Source organism: Magallana gigas, chromosome 2 (assembly GCF_963853765.1).
Source record: "Magallana gigas chromosome 2, xbMagGiga1.1, whole genome shotgun sequence".
Classification (NCBI taxonomy): domain Eukaryota; kingdom Metazoa; phylum Mollusca; class Bivalvia; order Ostreida; family Ostreidae; genus Magallana; species Magallana gigas.
Genome location: NC_088854.1, coordinates 56,363,015 through 56,384,424, shown reverse-complemented (window position 1 = coordinate 56,384,424; position 21,410 = coordinate 56,363,015). Strand labels below are relative to the sequence as shown.

At 33.5% G+C, this 21,410-nt stretch overlaps 1 protein-coding gene across 2 annotated transcripts in view; it reads right to left on the bottom strand.

Moving 5' to 3' along the window:
• Positions 1 to 20,658, bottom strand: part of LOC105327668 (neuronal calcium sensor 1) — a 26,711-nt gene extending 6,053 nt beyond the window's left edge. The window contains exons 1-4 of one of the 2 annotated variants that reach the window (XM_066077358.1): positions 20,510 to 20,658; positions 18,722 to 18,935; positions 9,514 to 9,538; positions 9,270 to 9,318 (exon numbers count right to left, since the gene is read on the bottom strand). In XM_066077358.1, the coding sequence (XP_065933430.1) occupies positions 9,270 to 9,318; positions 9,514 to 9,538; positions 18,722 to 18,785 (138 nt within the window). In that variant the 5' untranslated portion in view covers positions 18,786 to 18,935; positions 20,510 to 20,658. Of the gene's footprint in view, positions 1 to 9,269; positions 9,319 to 9,513; positions 9,539 to 18,721; positions 18,936 to 19,272; positions 19,726 to 20,509 lie in introns of those variants that run through there. The other variant, XM_034444611.2, reaches the window with a different exon arrangement.
• Positions 20,659 to 21,410: the final 752 nt, after the last annotated feature.

Below are 21,410 nucleotides of genomic sequence, written 5' to 3'. Positions count from 1 at the left end.
GGAATGCATTAGAGAAAAAAGACACTCTGCTATTAATCTAATTATGGCATAATATATCTGGGACAGTCTGAGAATGGATTCAGCACTAATGCATGAAATCAGTTTCCTTCACTGATCAATATCATCCAAACACTGTCAATTACAGGGGTACGTGGCAGAAAAGACATAAAGCATAAAGCCTTACATTACCAAAAGACCGAACCTGTCCTCCGGTAAATAATTTAAAGTTCCATCCTCTGTAGGATGTTGCTCTATGTCTGGTACCTGTCTGATTGCCAAGGTTTGGATTTCTGCCACAAAACCGGACAGCAATAGATAGATATCAGGTACCCCAAAACATCTACATGTCGTACAATAGTACATTTATAATTCATCTCCCGATCTTAACCTATCTCTTAATATCAATGTCTTAAGATCCATTGTTTTTATAATAACTGAAATAGGGACAAAAGTAGGGTGTCTCAGGAATGTATGCATTACAAAAATAATTCAACTGTCAGAATTAAAGACCAATCTACTTGATTAAACTGGCTCAAAAACATGCCTATCAAACAGATCAATGCCTGATAGGGGACACTCCCAAAGTCAAACCCAAACAAGATGCTCTCAGGGTACTGTCCAGTTTATTAACATTACAGGTTCCTAGAATATAATGTTACCTATAGTATAGTAGAAAGATTACATCAAGTAGAGACAGTTATAAGACAAATAATATACATGTACTTTAATATATATATATATTTAAACCTCATATATTTTTCTTTTAGCTGGAAATGTAAAAAAAAAAAATAAAGGGTAAAAATAAAGAAAAGTTTTACAGTTGGAGACATAAATAACATAGAATACATTTTTCAACAGAAATAAAGAAGATACACATTTTTAATGCATGTAAAACTATAAACAGTGTTGATCCTGGGGATAAGCTTCAACTGATTAAGTCCCCTCATTACAATAACGTTACCTACATACCTACATGTACCAGGTAAATGTTTGTTAAAAACAGAAACAAACAAACAAAAACCTAACATGCCTTCAATCATACTGGGGTATTATGAAATGCTATTCCAATTCTACTTAACTGTAAAATAAAATGTTAATAGGTAGAATAATGGAAACAATCAAATACTGTTCAGTAGATGCCCCATAAAGTTGAAATACCGGTAATACATACTGGTAAATGCATGAAAAAAAAGCATTTAACACCATTTTGGTTGATTAAAAAAAAACTGCCAATAAAGGCCGACTACCAGATAACATCATTCTCCACTCCTCTTCCATTTTTGATAGAGGATAAAAGCTAATGGAAAAAATCTACAAAAAGCATACAAATTCAGTCACCAATATCAGACAAGTACTTGATCATTTTGTCTATATGCTGATTACCGTACAAAAATTCTGTAAAAATCCATTTATCTCGGTAGACAAGTATGTTCCATCGGTAGGGCTTTTTCTTTGATTGCGTTAAAACAATTATCATCAATAATTGTACTTTGTATCACCATATTGTCAAACAGTTCATGGAATTTAGATTGATCTCTGTTTGTCTTGTGTCTGGTTTGTGAAAAAGATTCACAACTGTGTACTTTTAGTTTTATCAAATCAATAGACTAACCCCAACAGTTTAGTTAGTTAGAATAGAATGCCTTTATATCACTTTGAACAGGTAAAGAATTTTTTTTTCTCATTTAAAGTCATTTATATCTCTATTGAAATTTGCAAAAAAATTTCTGCTTGTCACGAAAATAGAAATGAAAGACTTTTCTTGAACAAGTGAACAATGTACATAAACATTTGAACCTTGGTTATAAAATGCCAAGCAGAAATGTCTTGAAGTTGTAACGTATGTGATTGTAAAATATGTCTTCAACAGCTATAAACTTGACTACTGTCTGCCATATTAGTTCGGTCAAGTGTCATATATTGATCTGAAATTCCTGTACATAGATACTCAGCAAACATTCTAACCGTCTGATACAAATAGAAATCAATTCCACACTTTGTTGGCAAATAAAAGTCACACAATACTCTTTTTTGAAAATAAAAACATTTGCTCACATAATAATACAATGCATAAAACAGAGAGACAGAAAGAGAGAGAGAGAATATCAAGTTGATTAGAAATATAAACGTTAAATTCATATAAAAATAATTCTGATTTCTTATGGCTTTGTAGTAGTACAATCATACAGAATCATTCGTTCTAATTTCTACCAATAAATAAGTTGCAATATCATACATGCTAAGTTAATAAAAATTTGTGTATCTATAAAAATCAAATAATACAATTAAAATCATATCAGGTATATTTTTTTCTTGCAATTTTAAAATTAGTAAACCAACCATTTTCATGAAGTTTTCATCAGTATATACAAAAAATAAAACTGCCTTCTTGTTACTATGTTCAACACTGAAAATTAACTATCAAATGTACTTCAACAATGACCTTAGGTGAGGTACTTCTTACATAGTTCAAGTGATTGCTGAATAGATTGAATAAGTTTAAAAGTCGAATTAACAGTCATTAATTTATTACTGCCCGAATAGCTTAGGCTGCCATTACTTGCTGTCTTTGGAAAGCTGGTCCTACTTTAGCGTCGTCCACCCAAACATGGGGGCTGGGACTGTACTTAGCTTTGTACGCAGGGGTGAGGGCGTTGAGGCGACCAACGATCTGCTCTAACTCCTCTGTATTCACCCTCTTTTTCAGCAGGGCAGCTTGTTTAGCCCTCAATCCCGGCACCACTGGGTTGGTTTTGGTGATGGGAAGAGGTTTGTATTCCACAGGCATCTTGTCTGCTATGTCCACACCTCCTCTGCTGGCCACTGTTGGCTTGGTCAGTCGGTTGATTATGCCATTGAATTCCTCTTCATTCACTTTTTTATCACCATATACAAAGTCAGTGTATTTCCTCTGTTTCCCAGCACCTCCAGTGCTTGCTACAGTGGAACGTGTAACTCGACTTACGATAGAATCCAGATCCACCTCAGACACACTTCTAGATCCATAAACATAATCTTTATTCTGGTATTTCTCAGCAATATCCACCCCACCCCGGCTAGCTATGGTTGGCCTTGTTACCCTACAGACAATGCGATCGATGTCCTCCGTAGAAATTTTGGAATTATTTCTCTTCTCATTTTTCTGCCCGTTTCCTTCCCTAACAATGGGTAGGGAGTATCCAGAATTTTTACTTTTCGCAGAGGGTGAGCCTCTTGATCTCCGAACACTTCCAGGGGGAGCACTTTTGACGCTGGAGATGGGGCGTGGGTAATCCATGTAAACCTGATCTTCTGCGGCCCAAGCTCCTTCGTCGTGTTTCCTGCTACATGGCCTAGGAACAGGTGAAGCCAGCCGGTAACAAAGGTTGTCTAAATACTTGGCTTCCACAGAATGCCAAGGCCCAATTGTGCGAAAGTTGTCCAGCTTTGCACCAAGGATATACAACTTTTGTGCTTCGGAGTATTGGTGCTCAGACAATGTAACACCACCCGATGGAAAACCACCATTGTCTGGATCTATAGTCTGCCTCATTGTTAAATACACTGAGAAACTTAGCACGTGTTAAAGGTAAACCCACACTTTCACTTTCTTCAAAGAACAAGGAAAAGTTCCAAAGTTTCAGACATCAAAGATGTCTTAAACTAAAAAAGATTTTTTTCTATTATAATCCTGAAAAAGGATGCATCAGATAGAAGTCTCCAACTGGTTGAATGGAAACTTGAATGTAATAAATGTGCTTTAAAACAATCCCGTCACAACTCCTTGCAAATATTTTTTTAAGATGCAGATTAAATATCTAATTAGTTAATCACATGTTGCACGATAGATTAGATCTAAATCAAACTGAGGGCACGAGCGATTTAAATATCCTGTCGTTTGACGGACTATTCCAAATGAATAGCGGAAAGAATGGCTCACGACTTCTGCTAATCCTTCATATAATCCCAAGTATTAAACGTCCTGTGTACAGCAGGGAGAAAGTCAGAGCTTAGATTAAGCAGGTCCAATCAAAAGCCTCAAAATCAGGATGGTTACTGCCACAGTGTAAAGAGTAAATTGACCAAAATTAAGTATGACAAATCCAACCCTTTTTAAGTCATGAATCTCTCCATTCAAAGAAAGTTGAATTCAAAGAGAAATTTTCAATGTCACCAGCAGTTTTTGATGGACAGCTTTTAAATTGAATTCAAAAATTAATAAATCATTTCTTTTTTTCAATTGTTGATTAATTATAAGTTCAGCAGGTATCCTGTGGGTCCATGATAACAAAGGTTAAGCACCCTGGCCCCCTATTCTTTTCCCCAGCAGAGCACCTCCTCTGTTGCAGGGCTTAAAAGTTGTGGACAAGAGATATTACAAAGTGATCCAAACAATATGTGAAAATTTTTTATCACAGGCAAACAACTTTCATTTATTGTGATCGAAAAGGAATAAAGGGGCACCTCACTATTGAATTGCAAACAAAATGGTGTCTTGAAACTGTTTCACTGCTCACAGTTGTTTTAGAGAGCAAATTAACACATTAGACTAATTTCCAGTTAACCATAAGGTATAACAATACACTTTTAGAATTAACTCTCAATCCAAGTCTTAATCATTCCATAATTCTTGTATAATATTACATAGTACTTTGAACGGAATAAAAATAATCCAGGTAGTGAACAAAAGTTACTCCATTATTTCTGATCAAGTTCAGTGAAAATTGTATCTCCAAATGAGTCCTTTCACGAGTTGCTAGCCAAGCACGCTGACTCTAGATCCTCCTAAGTCTTCTTCAAACAGTTCCCTTTCCAGCTTTTTTATCTAAGTCCAATCAGTCACAAAAAATTTCAATAAGCTGTCAAATTCTAACAAACATGCCCCTCATAGCTGCACTTGATTTCGGTAACTGCAATAAATCCAGGCTAAACAAAAACCATTCCACATATCCCTATGAACAACCGCAAAATACATGAGCAGTAAAATTTAAAACTCCATTTTAATGCTTGTATCTGATACTTTAACTGTACAAGTCAGATTTGCAAAATGATAAGGCATCCAGCTACCACAGACTACCCTTAATCAGCTTGTTTAGTTAAAGCCATGGTTCAAGAATGTCTTATGGTTAATATTGCAACATGTGGTCTCAAATGATTTTTAATTCCTTTTAAGAATCTAGAATTTGGTGTTAAGATCACAGCGTCAATTTTCATGAACTCAGGAAGAATGTACCTGGGGGTACCCAGAAAGACAACACCTTGTGTGAACTCAGAGAATGGCTGTATCATGGTTATTTGTCAGCAATGCAAGATGACAAGAGGAATTTTCTAGACAAACTAGATATGTAAGATCTGCAGACATTGCAGAATTTCCTGTAGCCCGTCATGACTATACACAACAAAGTTCAATCAAGGTCATGTTCGTAATGTTTCTATGGTTACAACTGTTTTGTTAAATTTATTGCTTACCCAAGTTCAGACCTTATATTAAGTTATTTTTATTACATGCATACAAGAGATACCAAAACACCTCTACAGGGGAAAATTAATTGTTTCTGATTTCATTGAATACATTGAACAAGAGTGAACTGATATTCTCAGGTTGAAGCAGACTGATCCTGTCTGTAGATTTATATGGAAGTTCTTCTGCCTTTGACAAGGGTATGCTTAATTTATGGGTTTTATATCGTTCTGTCTTGGTTAATGTCTAATTTATTGGTCTGTACCTGTCCTGTGGGTCTTAATACTTATCAATGCATCCCTTTACACCCCAACATAATGAATTTACCCGTGTAATAATTAACACACACCCCTTGAACTCATTAAAAAGGACAATCAAGGTCTTTGATGGCTCACAAAGTCATAAGAACTGGCATTAACATACAATTAATTTGTCTAGAAGACTTCTAAACCTCTAAATTAGGGTTTTAGCTTTATAAGGGATATGTTCCCTAAGTTTATAGACAGAATATATTATTAGACTTGAGAAATGGTGGGTTTCATGATGTGTTTCATTGATTGAATCAACATAGGGAATTCAAAGAACTTTACTGTACCCCAGGTGTTCAAGGTTTTTTGTCAGAACAAACTTCATGTTGTCCAGAAGGTGTTTAAGTAAAACAAATTAAACTCTCTGCTCTTTTCAGTACTGTCCCCATGCCTATGATATTGAAACAACCATTTAAATCTCTATTCAGTCCTTGGAGCTTTTAGAACACTGATTCCATGTCTCTTTTGAGTGCAAACAAATTTGTATTGTATCTTTTAAACAGAATTTGAACTAGAGGGACCCATTACCATATTAGTGGTCTAACGTGAAAAAATAATTGTTTTATCTGGCCGATTCTGAAGGGATTGTCAAAACTTTTCAAGAATCGTCACCAAATGGTTATATTGAAGTGTCCAGTAGGATTTGCCTACGTCATTGTCCTTTCGCTAGACTGTTGACTTGAAAATGCCCAATAATAAAATAATAACTTCAAAGAAACCATTAGAATTAGATCTTTTGATTTCTCCATATTTCTAAGAATAACAGTTTGAAATGCACATATTGCTGTAATGTGTGCATTTACTGGTAGATATAAAGCTGAATCAAATGGGTACTTGATATTTACACTCAGAAACATTAAGTGAACAAGAAATGTCCATATTCATTAGCTAATGAAGTGCAATAACAGCTTGATGTGGGTTCTTACTCCAATTCACCTTTAAATTCCTGTTAAACGATTTCATTAATTGTCTATGCTGATTATATTTGGATTCTGCCATTTCCAAGATAATTACTTATTTCACCATCAGATTGAATTAGACTATTACACTTCAACATCAGCCTCATAAGGAATTATCCCAGACGAAATGCCAACCCATCACAATCATGTATTCTTTTATTTCAAATTCAAAACCCACTGTCATTCTGTCTTTATTTCATTTATCCAGAGAATAAATAACTAAGACTGCAAATCTAACAATTCACCTAATCTGCATGGTAAGTTATTATAAAAACTTATTCTTAATCACTATAGATAATACCTCCAGGAACCTTCACAAATCAATATCTACCAATTTAATAAATGCAATTCTCACTGATTTGATTATCGCTTCCATTATCAAGACAACTTGTGAACTATGAACAGAAGAAATCCGAAGTAATAATCTCTCTAATACGTAAATATAACTTCATCCCAAACCAAAACAAACTCCAGCAGCTGATCCGCTGCTAATACCTATCCAATTCCCTCCGGTCCCTCATAGCCATTGTTCCGAGCAAGCACCAGAAGAAATTTAATTTTCCATCTATTTATGTTACATTTTGGTCGCCAAAAAGCACCTGTTAATTGCAATTAATGAACCTCACAACTCTCTATTGTAAAACTTTCTCTACAAATAATTTCTTTTTGTGCTTGTGTTAGCAAATCCTTAAATACACTGCTGCAAAAACATTCAATATACAAAAAATCAACATTTGCCAATGGCTTTACAAATGTAAATGTAAAAAGTATATATTTCAATTTTCAAATTTTTCAAGGAGTCTTTGCTGCCAATTTATTTCAATTAAAAATAATTCACTCCCACATGATTTATTAAATGATAATAAAACAATCTCTCTCTCTCTCTCTCTCTCTCTCTCCCTCTCTCTCTCATTAATTCAAATATATTTACCACTTTTTCTCCAGTACATTAATACATGTAATGGCAAGTGGCAACTACCAGCAAAAGGAATATAGTCTCTAAACATAAACAAATGACTTTATGCTGCATCATGTTTCTTTAATTTATAAAGAGAGCTTTTAAAATAAGGTGAACAATATTTTGACAGTTGAAACTATCTTAAAAATGAGTTTATAAAAAGATAATTCTCCTTATGACATCATAATTAATGTAGTATTTAGGTAAAAAAGAATTTTTATTTTAAATGGGTGTATATAATCTCGACAGTTTTTTGACTAGAAAACACCAAGTGCATGCTTGCTCAAATACTATTTTTTACTATGATAGGTATGATTATTTGAACAAAATACAATGTACTTCTGAAGGCAAAAAGACCATGTTTTACTTAATGTTTGCATAATTGAAGAAAAAAGGTCCATTTTAATGACCCCATTGATGACTAATACTGTGACCAGATTATTGTGATATACTTTTTTTGTATAAGGTTTGATGAGGATACATATATGATTTTGATAAGTTTCTACTTAATATCGGTAAAAATGGGGGCAGACGTTTTATCAGCGCATAGCAGCCTATATAGTTACGCAAATACGCAAGTTCGTACACATCATTCTGAAAAAAAGGAAACAAGAGAGACAGACAAACAGACAGAGATTCCATTTGGAGAAAAAAAATCAAAAAATTTAAAGTCTTTTATTAAATCATTGCCAAAAAATGATCTGAAATTTTTAAAAGAGAGAGAAAATATACATGCATACACATCATTTCCATTCTGTTTATGCACCTGTTGACCTTATCAAATATGTTTTTTGTAGTATTTTATATCTGGGTAATAAGAGTCAATTTTCAAACTCTATTAATGTTTCCATGATATTGTCTCAAATTAGGTAAGAGTAAGTTTAAAAAGTTAGTTTATTACAGAAATATCAGAATTGTGGATTTTGTCCCTGACCATCAATTATATGTCTACTAAAATATTGATGCACTGATCTTTATTTGAGAGGACTGCCAACAAAACTACATACACACTAATCTCATTTGTCACGTTTGAAGATACACATAATTTCCACAATATAACATCTTGCATAAGTTACTCTTTAACAATCAATATGTATATATATTTAACTTTTATACAGTACATTCAGGGTAACTACATGCAATTTCTAAACCAGGCTAATCTAGATAAAATTTAATCCTTTAATGTGTGAAAGGTAATATGATTATGATGAATGAGTGAAGATTATTACTCCTTAAATTTCATCCTAGCCCATTGCCAGTAATTAAATGGAATTACTTTAGAATATGTGAAGATATTGTGAAGATATTTCAGTCACAAAATCCACTGAATCAATGATGTACATTCTTCAACTTAAAAAGTTCATTTGTTGCATTCTTAAAATGGATCACTAAACATACATTTATAGAGGTTACTGTGTACCATTGCACTTCAGAGGAGTTTTCAATATTAAACAGCTTTCAGTCAATGGTCTTTGATATGAGTAAACATTACGGAATTTTTTTCTGCTTTTGATAAACTGTTAAAATGGTGTTGATCTTTTCACATGAGCCAGTCAATGGGGAATATGAGAAAATGAATAGGTGAATAAGTCTGCAGGAATTACCTCTCTTTTCAGCACACCATTGGGGCAGTCTCTCATGAAATCTCGATACCTGTTCAAAAGAAAATCTGTTTAGATATTTATGAAGCTAATAAAACTCGCACAGCTCTATCTGACATGAATTCCTGGAATGTATTGGTTTTCAAAACAAAGAAGAATACTGTATAAAATACTATTTGAAGGAAATATCTTTTAAATTAAAAAAATTAATCTATAATTTTAATTTGGAATATTGACAGCAACTTACCAATTGAGCAATTCTTTTTTGTCAACTGTAAATAAAAAAGAAACATATATAGTTTTAGTCACTTTGTTTATTCTAAAGATAAATTAATGCATTAATTATACATGCTCTATCAATAATGTTATAAAGCTTTTAAGAATTTAAAATGTGCATTTATTGATACAATGGACTTCAATGAAAATAATATTAAATTTTGCTACAGTAAATTTCTGTTCTAATGATTTTTTATATCTTTCTTAAAAGATTTCACATTTTTACGACACCGTGAATGAGAGAAAACATGATCTCTTAGATGAATTTAAACTATGAGTTATAGATGTCAGACCTAGAAAGAGGGATCCTTGTATAAAAATCACGTTGAAAATCAACCATGATACTTAAACTACAAAGTCAATCAATCATAAGATGAATTGTAAAGGTTGTTGATTATTATGAATCAACTGACACTATCTAAATGCCATCGATGTCATTTATAAGATACTTGGTAATGCAATTAAATTTCTAGCACTAAAAAAAGTGACATTAAATGCATGAGAATACAAGTATGTTTTGCTGTACACAACATAAATAGATCTTGAATGACACCCAGAGGTTCATAGAAAGGTTGCCGTTAATGTCATGGAGATCAAATCAAACGATCCCTTTACTTTTTATTCTCAAAACATAAAACTTGCATTATCATTTTAATGATTACTGAAATTCTCCCCATTAATGATAGGGGCATCCCATAAAGATACTGCAATGAACTGTGTTACAGAATTTCTAAATCTCCCCTAACAATTTGATTTTTCTTTTTTTTTTAAATCAATATCATTTTTTACAGGAGAATTTCTCTCCAAAGGAGAGTTCTGTCAAAGCCACACTTAACCTTTCATGGCGGATATTAATGTTCCTGTTTTCTATCTGTTTAATGCCTGAAACCATATTTACAATAATGATGACCGTGACTGAGCTCGAGATCCTCGGCTCGAGATCAAAGGATGAGTGTACTCATAGAGTCTGAGACCAGGTAAACATAGTCATCTCAGATCTACCAATGATTGGCCAGCCTCAGAAATATGTTCCAATTATATCCTTAGATGTCTGTCTTCTAAGCAAAGGAGAAGGAAATTAACATCCCCCAGCATGTCTTCTGTGTTTTAATTAGTCCATTGTATTCACTCAATACACCAAACATGAATCGATCCCCAGTGACATAATGAAGTTTATTTTAAGCACAGCTAGTGTAACATGTAGGCAGCTCTTTGACTGCTTTGATTAACAGCGATCAGCACCGATTGAAGTTCATTGATTTGTAAGCATTCACTCTTTTAATCATTAATTTCTGAAACATTAAATCACATTCATATTAAGCTTCAATCTGTAAAGTCGATATTCTGTCAACGATTGGTGTTCCACAATGTTGAAGATAAAGTACATGTATAAATATGTACCTTTTCAAATACCTAGACAATAACTATATGACATATCAAATTTAATATAATTTTTGTGTGCCTTATCAAAGCCTTGGCCCCAATATTAACCTTCATGGCCTTCTTCAATATCATCAACAGCCTCTTATCAGAAATGATACATTTAATTAATAAAATTGTTGACACCTCCCAGCAATATTTCTAACTGTTTTCATAATATTTTCAACAGATTCCTGTAATTTATTCTAGCAGCCTTTTGTTATTTACTGTTCTAGTATAGAAACAACATATAAATTAAACCTACATCAATAAATTTGGGCTTCCTACAATATTGTTTCAAATAAACTTTTAATATGTTTTACCGGTACATATCTTTAAATAACTAGTTTCATATCCCTATCACTTATTCTAATATACTGGTTATTTAATTTTGGTTGTAATGCGCTTTCTGATTGGCTAAAAAATTATTTTATATCATATAAAGAATGTTGCCTACGTCATAGAAAGTCACTAACGTCAAAACCGTATCAATCCCCCTGATGTTATGTTTGAACTTTGTACAATGAAAAAATGACAACAACAAACTGTCAACCATCTCAAAAATCCATAAAACAAAATACAAATTCAAAGCAGAGCAACACGGACCTCCAAAATGATAGAGGTAGGATCAGGTGCCTAGGAGGAGTGAGCATCCTCTTCTGACCTGTCGCACCAGCCGTGTGCTCCTTGTTACAATTGGGCATGTCATAATCGAGTTAAATGTCAATATCTGGAAAATGTCATATTAGGGAAAAAACGAAACGTTGATGATTTGGTTTGTTTGTAATGTTCAAGTGACTGTTTTTATCTACAACTTATAGCAAAAAATTAAATTATAAGCAATGAATTCAATGTTTATTAGTTTTATACGATATAAATGGTTTGGGTCAGTTTACGCTTTTTAAAAAACTGCTTTGCGAATAATACAAATAAATATTGAATTCATTCCTTAAGTACAGTGATAAATTCTACAAACAATATGGTTTAAATTTTAAAAGATAATTAAAAAATTCAAACACATTTTGACTGACTAGTGGACATATGAATTCTGTTTACATAATACTTACTACATAGGGGGAAACTGTATCAACATGCTTGACCATTATTGTATACTTACATAAAATATCTGAGCTGGTCGATATACGATTATGAGAGATCAATTTTCAAATTATCAGAAACAAGATGTAATTATAATTGGACAATTATAAAATCTCCCAAATGAACAAGCTAGGCCATCATTGATGGTAAGGATAACCCATATGGGTCAAACTTTACAGACAAAACCATTTAATACTTGACTACTTCTATTTCTGAAATTTCATGATGTTCCCCAGGGGTCATTTAATTACTGTATATCAGGTGAACCGACATGAACCAAGGAACAAGAATATGTATGAATTTTTGGTGGGAATCTCAACTTAAAGATATTTGGGCACTTAAAGTTCAAATGAGGGTCAGGACCACCTCCAGGGACAATTGGCCTACATACAGTTTGATGCCCCTTGACACAAGGAACAAGAATATATATTGACGCTCCTCTCTTTCATGAGCTAACCTTACTTTCTCAAGTTCTCGCTCAGCTTCTTTCTCTGCCCTCACTGCCTCTCTTTCAGCCCTAGCAGACTCTCTCTCAGCTCTCATTGCCTCCTCTCCTGGCGCCACACCTCTAAACAGTCCTTGATGCTATATTTAGGGGATGGGATGTCAGCGGTTTTTGAGATATTAAGTAATTTCCCAAACCTGGGGTTTTGGAATGACCCCATGTAGGGACCATATCTAATGTATCATATATATTGCCTGTAACATTCAATATATGCATCTGAAAACCCCATGTTAATATCTTTTCAAGCAATAACCATATACAATATAGTGTATAATTTTCCCATAGGATTCAATGTTAGATCCCACCCCCATTTGACCCCACCCCCCCCCCCCCCCCCTAAATATGGTTGACCAACCCCAAATTAAAAAATTTAGAATAAAGTTCACAACTAGATATGCAGGCCTATCATATCTTAGAGTTTTGTAGAATTAGTTCAGACATCTCTGGGAAATGCGATGACAAGTCCAGAAGTGGGAAAGAAGAAAAAAGAAGACTCGTACAAAAACAATGACTCTAAACTTCGTTTGGGAAACTTTAAAATAACTGATAAAGTTAGTTGATTATTCTTGTACTATTCAAGTGAAAGACGTACAGGCAAAGTGCACACTTTTTGTGCAAATACGGTCAATGAGTAAATAAATGTGCACAAAAAACGTACATTTACTCTTCATAGCATTTTGATTTCATAAAAATGACAAAATGTAACAAAATAGCCACCATAAATCTGAAGCTAATTAATATGAGATGGGATATGAATAATGAATATTTCATAAGGTGTGTAATGTTAACAGATTGGAAGCTATAAAAAATCAATACGGAGGTCTGTCCTCATTATCAGAGTTATAATCTGTAACTCAAACTTTGAAAACTGTGTAACTTAAACTCCAGTACATGTATATTGAATTAATGTGTCAGTAACTAGATCAATCAGGAAGAATTCTGACTCAGTGGCTTGACTGTAAAGTCAGCCATGGAAATACCCAGCACATTGCAGAGATTTATAATACCAGATATAAGCATGGGCAAAAATTTCCAGTCGCTAGGATTTGACGTCAGTCGCTCTATGATTGATGTCATTTGACATGCCTTTTTTTTAGCATTATCAGAGATTTAGGTCAAAATGTACTTCTGTGTACAAAATTAGCTCTGACATCATCAGATCTTAAAGGCCGAACATTTTTACCGGGTGGTAATTCTCAGGTGAGGGCGGGGCTTAATTTCTAGAGGTGTGAAAGCCTCCGGGGCTTGCAGTCTACCTGCGGTCGTGATCGCTGCTAATCACTATACACAGGAAGCAAATTAATACACAGGAAATAAATAATTAGTCAGAATTGGTCATAGTTTGAATATGTTATTGTTCTAATGACCATACGAATCGAATTTATACAGAAATGTTTTGCGTCGTCCGAATTTTCTCTAAGCACACGTGTGTAAAGTTCAATTGAAAAAAATTCAGCAAATTAATTCTGCTTTAAAAATATAAGCCGGTACATTGTGTTTAGCCCTTGACATTGTTTAGGAAGGTAATTTTAATAGATATAATTGTATAAGAAAACCATACGATCAATTGGAATGTGGAATGTAAAGGTAGCCATTACACGGTGACAATTAATGGAGTTCGTTTTCCATGGAGTGACGTTTTCGTGCAACCAGTTCCAGTTGAGTGTATTACCAGTAAATACAGCTTTAGTAGCTCAGAAGAGTGTATGTGCTTTGGAGCTGCTCATGCATCTTCGTAGAATTTATCAGATCACATGCATTCAACATGATTGAAATATAAATTGCGTATTTTCAATTGCTGAATAATTATTTTTCATAAACAATGTTAATACTGGTAATGTTAAAAATTCAATTTTTAATCCCCCTTTTAATAAATGACGGAAGATATCAAAGATAACGTTGATAATTGCTAGTAAACAGAAATCCGCGGACCTGGCAAGATCAAGCTCGGACGATCACGTCAATCAAACTGGGTGCTATTGTTTCAAACTTGATTGACAAGCGGCATCTTTTTGAAGTTTGTACAGGTAAAAAAGGGGGCGTTTGTAAAATGTTCGGCCTTTAAGGATTCTAAGCTCTATAGATCATGACCAGTAGAATGACATTCCTATAGAGCTGCAACAATTCCTACTAGTCTAGTTCCTTGGTTCAGTGACATACCCCAAACTCAGAACAATTTACATGTAAAATTACTTTCTCCCTGTTATAGTTAGAATTCACTCTCAACTGATTTAGGCTTAAAAGCTAGCTATACTTTGCCTCTCAACAATTACTAATAAAATTGATACCACATATCATTCTGTCTAACCTCTGGGGTCATGGAGAGGTCATTGTGGTTGGGTGTGTGTGTGAGGGGTAGGTCAGCTACTTGGATCACTTGAACATTGTTGCTCGGGTGAGTGATGTGGCCCATGGGCTGCATGATCTAAAGCTATTCTTGAGGGGTACAATGTTTATAAAGTAATTCTTGAAGGTCCATGACTTAATGTAGAAAATTACTTAACGTAAACAACACTTCGAAAGTGAAAACAAGAGATGTTTGTGAAACACTTATGCCCCCCTCCCTTGGAAACATCCACAAAGAAAATGAACGTAAACTTAAATAACTCAATTTTTTCTAAGTCCAAGGGCCATAACTCTGTCGAAAATTGTTCGATCATAACCAATATCGAACTTGACCTAGATATTATCATGATAAACCTGTATACCAAATTTCATTATGTTCATCCTCTGCGAAGAAAATGAGCGGAAACTGCAAAAAACTAGAATTTTTCTACGTCCAAGGGCCATAACTCTGTCGAAAATTGCTCGATCACACCCAATATCGAACTTGACCTAGATATTATCATGATAAACCTGTATACCAAATTTCATTTCAATATGTTCATCCTCTGCAAAGAAAATGAACGGAAACTGTTGGTGGACCAACAGACCGACCGACAGACAGCAGCAAAGCAATATGCCCTCCCTTCTTCGAAGGGGAGCATAAAAAGAGAACTTTTCATTAAATTATAAATTAGTGAAATTTCATTGATTTAAAATAAAGATTTAAACCTTTTAAAATTCTTTGTCTTTTTATACACATTATTTATTGAGTAATGAGGTTTGAATATGAAGAGATGTCAAATCTCAATTCTGTTATAAGAAATCAATGTCGTTGCTGCATACGTTCAATCAAGGGAGCTAGTGGAATCAAGCTGTCACAAAAATCAGCCCAAATTCCATTACACAACTATCCCAAACAAGATTCTGTACTCATAGATTTTCATTATAGTGCCCAATCCCAATTCCTGTGTTTACAAAAGATACAGACATCACAAACATTGGGATTTGAATTACCGTATTTTTCGGGGCATACGCCGGTATTTTTTTTCACCGATGCGCGAGATTCGGCCTATCCCCCATATCGGCTTATCGTAGTCCCAAAGTTAAAAAATCAGACAGTAAAATCCCAAATCCACTGCTTTTATCCATCATTTATTATGAGAGGTTGTTTTTTTTTCATCCATTTAAACTATTGTTCGATAGTTGTCTCGTTGATAATTTTCGTTAATATGTAACATAATAAATAATAAAATATACGCGATATTTTCATTGCGATTCAATAAAATATACGCTATATTTTCTTTACAATCCAAAATCAAAAGAATGTTTTTTTTCCATATCCATGTTTCATTATATGAACTTATCCGAAATCGCTCGTGTATGAAACGAGGAAACTATTGTCGCATACTAAAAAAAGAAAACGAAACCGTGTAGAAAGTAATATTACGGAAGACTGTGATATAACGAATATTGCAATCCCCGGTATTATGAATGTGTGCAGTTTGGGTTTAAAGTGAAAAAGTGAAATTAAGAATAGATATTTAAGAATGACATCAAAAGATTGGACACCGTATATCAAAATTCAAATCAACCGGCAATAAGGTGAAGCTGAAATCAGTGCATTCAGTACTATGCTCGTTGATTCATGGTAATAAATTGCATCATCTTGATTTTTGTGATTCTTTCATGGCAGCGTTTGTAGGAATCAGTGGTCTTGGGTGTAGAATAAATCAAATACTTTATTCGGTACAATTAATCTCCTGTTAGTTGAAATAACGGTATTCTGGTGTCGTGTGTATACAAAGGTGTGAAACCCGTGTCTTAGACACAGCCTGCGGGCACAATAAATGATAGCGTAGTGTATGCCTCAGACCAACCGTTACACTTTGTTGCATTAACTGTGTTTGTTAGGAATACAACTTTCTTGCAAAACGACAAGTCACTTCTTAAGTAATTTAAAGAAAAAAAAATAATTTAAATATTTTTCAGGGTATTTCCATTTCTCATTATTAACGATTACGGGAGATAACTCTATTTGAATGATAATGGACGCCATACCCAGTATTTTACGTATAGCTTTCAAAGTATAACTTGATCAAATGAAAATTAAATGTAGCTGTTATCAATGAAATACAAAATGTTTAGAAACATAGTATACATAGTATATTATACAAGTTCATAGGGGTAGGTGTTGCAATAAAATTATATTATGTGAACTATACCGACAAATACGGAAGAGATCAATCATCCACAAAACACAGACGTGGTTGAGCCAGATTGTTCTATTTTTTAAAATTGCTAAAAATATATTCGTTTAAGCTAATTAAATAATTATAATTACTCTTTTTACTTTCTATATTGATATTCCTGAGAGTGTTTATACCGGCAATGGCTTTCTTAATCAGCGGTCATACTTTCACTATAGTAATCTTCGATTGAAATTCGGCCAATCCCCCAAATCGGCCAGTCTAAGGATTTTTTCTGAATTTTGTCTAAAAATGAGCAATTCGGCTTATGCCCCACATCGGCGTATGCCCCGGAAAATACGGTATAAACATAGTTGTAATACGCAGTAAAAGTCATCTAATGTAGGCGTCTTTTCAAATGAAAGTGAGATGATCGTGCTCTCTACAACATATTATGATGACTCGATCAAAACAAACTTTTGACTAGAGCCTGAACAAGTTTTGGACATTTTAGTCAGTTCATTAACACCAACCCATCCCATATATCATGTAACAGGATAAAACTAGGCCCCTCAGAGGAATTCACTGCCAATAAGTTCAAGATGAAGTTGAAACTGAAAAATTTGGGAAGAACACTGTCACAATCAATATTATTTTAAGAAGTTTTAATTCTGGTTTTCATTTTTAAAAATACACATAATAGCCCTTTCCACACTGCATCAGTTACAGCGTATATACATGATTTTATCTTCAGGACAGTTTAATACAGACATGTAATTTAATTATGTTCCCAATTTTTACACAAACATTCCATAACACTTCCCTGAGCAATAAATTTTTACTCTGAACCAAGTGTAATTCTATAACTAGCATTACTTAATATGAAAACAATCCTTTTCCAGGACATAGTTCAATGCATATTAATTTCACTTAAATATTGCCATTATTTATTAAAAAAATAAACAGCATGTTAAAAAGTTCCCCATGATATGAACTTGTTTGGTCATGTGATCAAATCCTGTGAAGCCCATAGAGCTTCTCAGAAAATTTGATCACGTAACAACCAAGTTTATATTCTGGTGAACTTTTAACATTGATGTTTATTACTTATATTTATGTTTGAGAAAGGCAAGTCATTTAAAATTAACACAACCAAGATTTATTTTTACAATAATTATGTCACTTTGGCGTCAAATGATAACGCGTGCAGTTATCATTGTGACATCATTTTAAAGTTCACACAGAAATGAAAATTTAGACTAAACTTGAAAATTCTGAATCTTGCTTTTAATGTTATAGCTGCAAAAGATGCTGTTCTTTGTAAAATTTTCAGCAAATAAAATCAAAAATTAAATTTGAATCAATTTCAATAAAACATAGAAGACTGTTAAAATGAAAATCATGTGGTGAAATTAGATCGGTAAATATTTAAGATTTATCTAGTTAATTCCATTCAGACCCGAAAAACACAATAAAAAACCCAATAAATCGGGAAATTGCATATAAATCCTTCAGTTCCATGCAATTACAGGAGGATCAATTTCTGTGGACGTTCCAATAATTCTTTTCCATTACTGTTTAAGTCAATACAAATACTGCAACCTATTGATACAGTGTTTGTATGAGACATTTAATGAGCTACTCACAGTAAGTGCAGTCCAGCAGTTCCTTCAAGTCCGTAGCGTCCAGTTTGCTTTGTTGCTTCCCCATGGTCCATTAAACTCAGCCACCCAGAAAAGCAGCTTCCCCAAAATAATTAGCAAAGCTGTCCACTTAGACACAACAGAGGCATGCCTACCTCTCCTCTAGAAGTCCATTACGGTACACCTTTTGATTGTTAAAATTCTCACTGCTCAATACCTATAAAATCAAGGAAAATGAGAATTACTCCTAAAAATCGCTTCTCCGAAAGGTGTTTGTGATCTGTGTTTGCCAGGTTGTGTATTGAACAGAAATAGATCAATAATTCATAGTTGTTGAAATCTCCATCAACTTATGGCTATAATTCAACTCTATTCCTGGAGACATCTCCGGCTGCTTTAATTCTTAAACCATGCAGACAGAAATTATTTCCATCACTTTTATACCAATCAATAAACAGTGACATTCAAAAACAAAGCTATGAAGCAATCTCTAATCCATTCACGTTTTTCCTATTGATACAATTCATATTTCACATCAGAAGGTGTGTACCCACCAACAACACAAGACGTGGATTCCTGTCAGGTCTGATCGTAGCGCAGCTATGTCCTTCTCTAATAAGCCGGCCTGATCCCAAGATACCGGCTCAGTTCCTTACTATCCAGCTCTTTAGGCTGTCATTAAATCCATGGATATTCAAACTCCAAGATTCCCATCAAAGGTTTTTCTCATCTACCACATCACATTTAAATATTTGACCAAGCAGCTGATACAGTTTTAAAATTTCAATGTCAGACTGTCAATTTCCATCAATATCAGCATCCTAACATTACGTAAGTCATATAACCTGGTGCTAACTCTGTCCGTCAATACATCAATATATTTAATAAAGGACACAGCACTCCAAAGTCATCCCTCCAAGGACACATGTCTCTGCAAAGTCTCCTACCATGCCAGTAATAGGAGGGAGGAAAAGGATCGGTGGTAGATCATATATACACCGATATCAAACCACTGAATATTAGATGTAATAGTCCGTTCTACAACAATGAAACACCTGTCACAGCATGTAGGCCTTATACTGGTCAGTCGCAAGTGTGAATCAAAGATCAATGTACTGTACATGCATCAGATCAAGAAAGATAAATAATAAGTCACCTGATCAGATGAGTATTTTAACTAAATTATTTGACTAGAGGTACCCTTTAAGCTTAAAGGTGGTTGGAGTGGTTTATTGCAGTTAACGGAATTTAAATTTGGAATCAAAAGAATTGGTAAAATTTAAACTTCATCCAGAAAAAAAAAATAGAATTTCTGAGAAATGTTTGAATTTTGATACAAAATATTCAGGTTATATTGGAAATAGGTATTACATGTATTTCAATTATATAATGAAAAAAAGTTGCCAAAATTTTGCTAATATTTTTGTAAAATCTTTAATCAAATTCTGTAAACTAATGTCATGCCAACTGTGAATAAAATTATTCAACTGGACTTAAAAAATTAATAATTTTGCAAATTTTGGCAAAAAGGAAGATTTGAGTAAAATAAGTTAATTAGTTAAATGAAGTTTTGGCTACATGTATAACATTTAATAATACAATGTACCAGATGTTCTTTATCATTGATTTATTGATGCAACGAAAAAACAGTATATGGGGAAAATAGTTTTTTTAAAAAGATCCAACTTCATTCTTAATGTATCATTGAAACATTAAAATCAATACAACCTATTACACTGTAATACATATACTGGTACTGCATTCTACATATTCACATTAATCAAAACTTACCATTACTTTATGGTAGTTACTTGAAATTTCTGCCACATTTGCTCCATTGTAAACGATCAATAGTTGTCCATCTGTCTGATTTCGCCATGGTCATGCAATCCCTGAAACCAAGAACTTCTAATCATCCGTGAACTGTTATGTCAGAAAAAGCACAAATTCATGCAAATTTGACCTGTCAATATACAATAAACATGAGGGAATCTAGTGCAGATCCCAGGATTTCATCTGGACTGATAAGCTTCATTCAGTGCATCTTTGATAAATGTTGAAAAGGATTGCAGATTCTTTTTTTCCTTTTCTAATGAAAAATTCTACAGCTGACAACACTTACCATAAAACCGTGTAACCTTTAACTTTAGCTTCTAAACTACAGAACAAAGAATCATCTTAATTATGGGTCTCCATAGAAGCATTGCATTAGTTTAATGACTTCTCGGCTCAGATAATTGGCAAAAAGCACTAATAGATGGCACAAATAAAGTGTAAAATAATTGGTGAGCAGCAGTAAGGAGATAATCCTGAAGGAATTTAATTTACAGTAGTTCATTAAATGGTTAATAAGGCTTCATTTTTAAAATAATTCTTTGGTCTTTGGTATATGTATATCAACTTCATTTCTACAAACAAAGATGTTTGTAAAATAAAAATCATTTTTTAAATTTTAAAATTAAATCAAAATCTACAGAGCAAATGTACTACATAAAATATCACATGTCATTAGATATAAATCTTATCATAAATCATACTACATAAAATATCAAGATCATAGATATCAAATACTGTAGATTTCTAATTAAATGCGATGAATAAATATCTGCATAAAATCGCGAGAAGCACATCACACGAATTTTAAAATCTAGAGTAGCTCTTATTAAATTTTGGACATAGGTTCACAACAAGA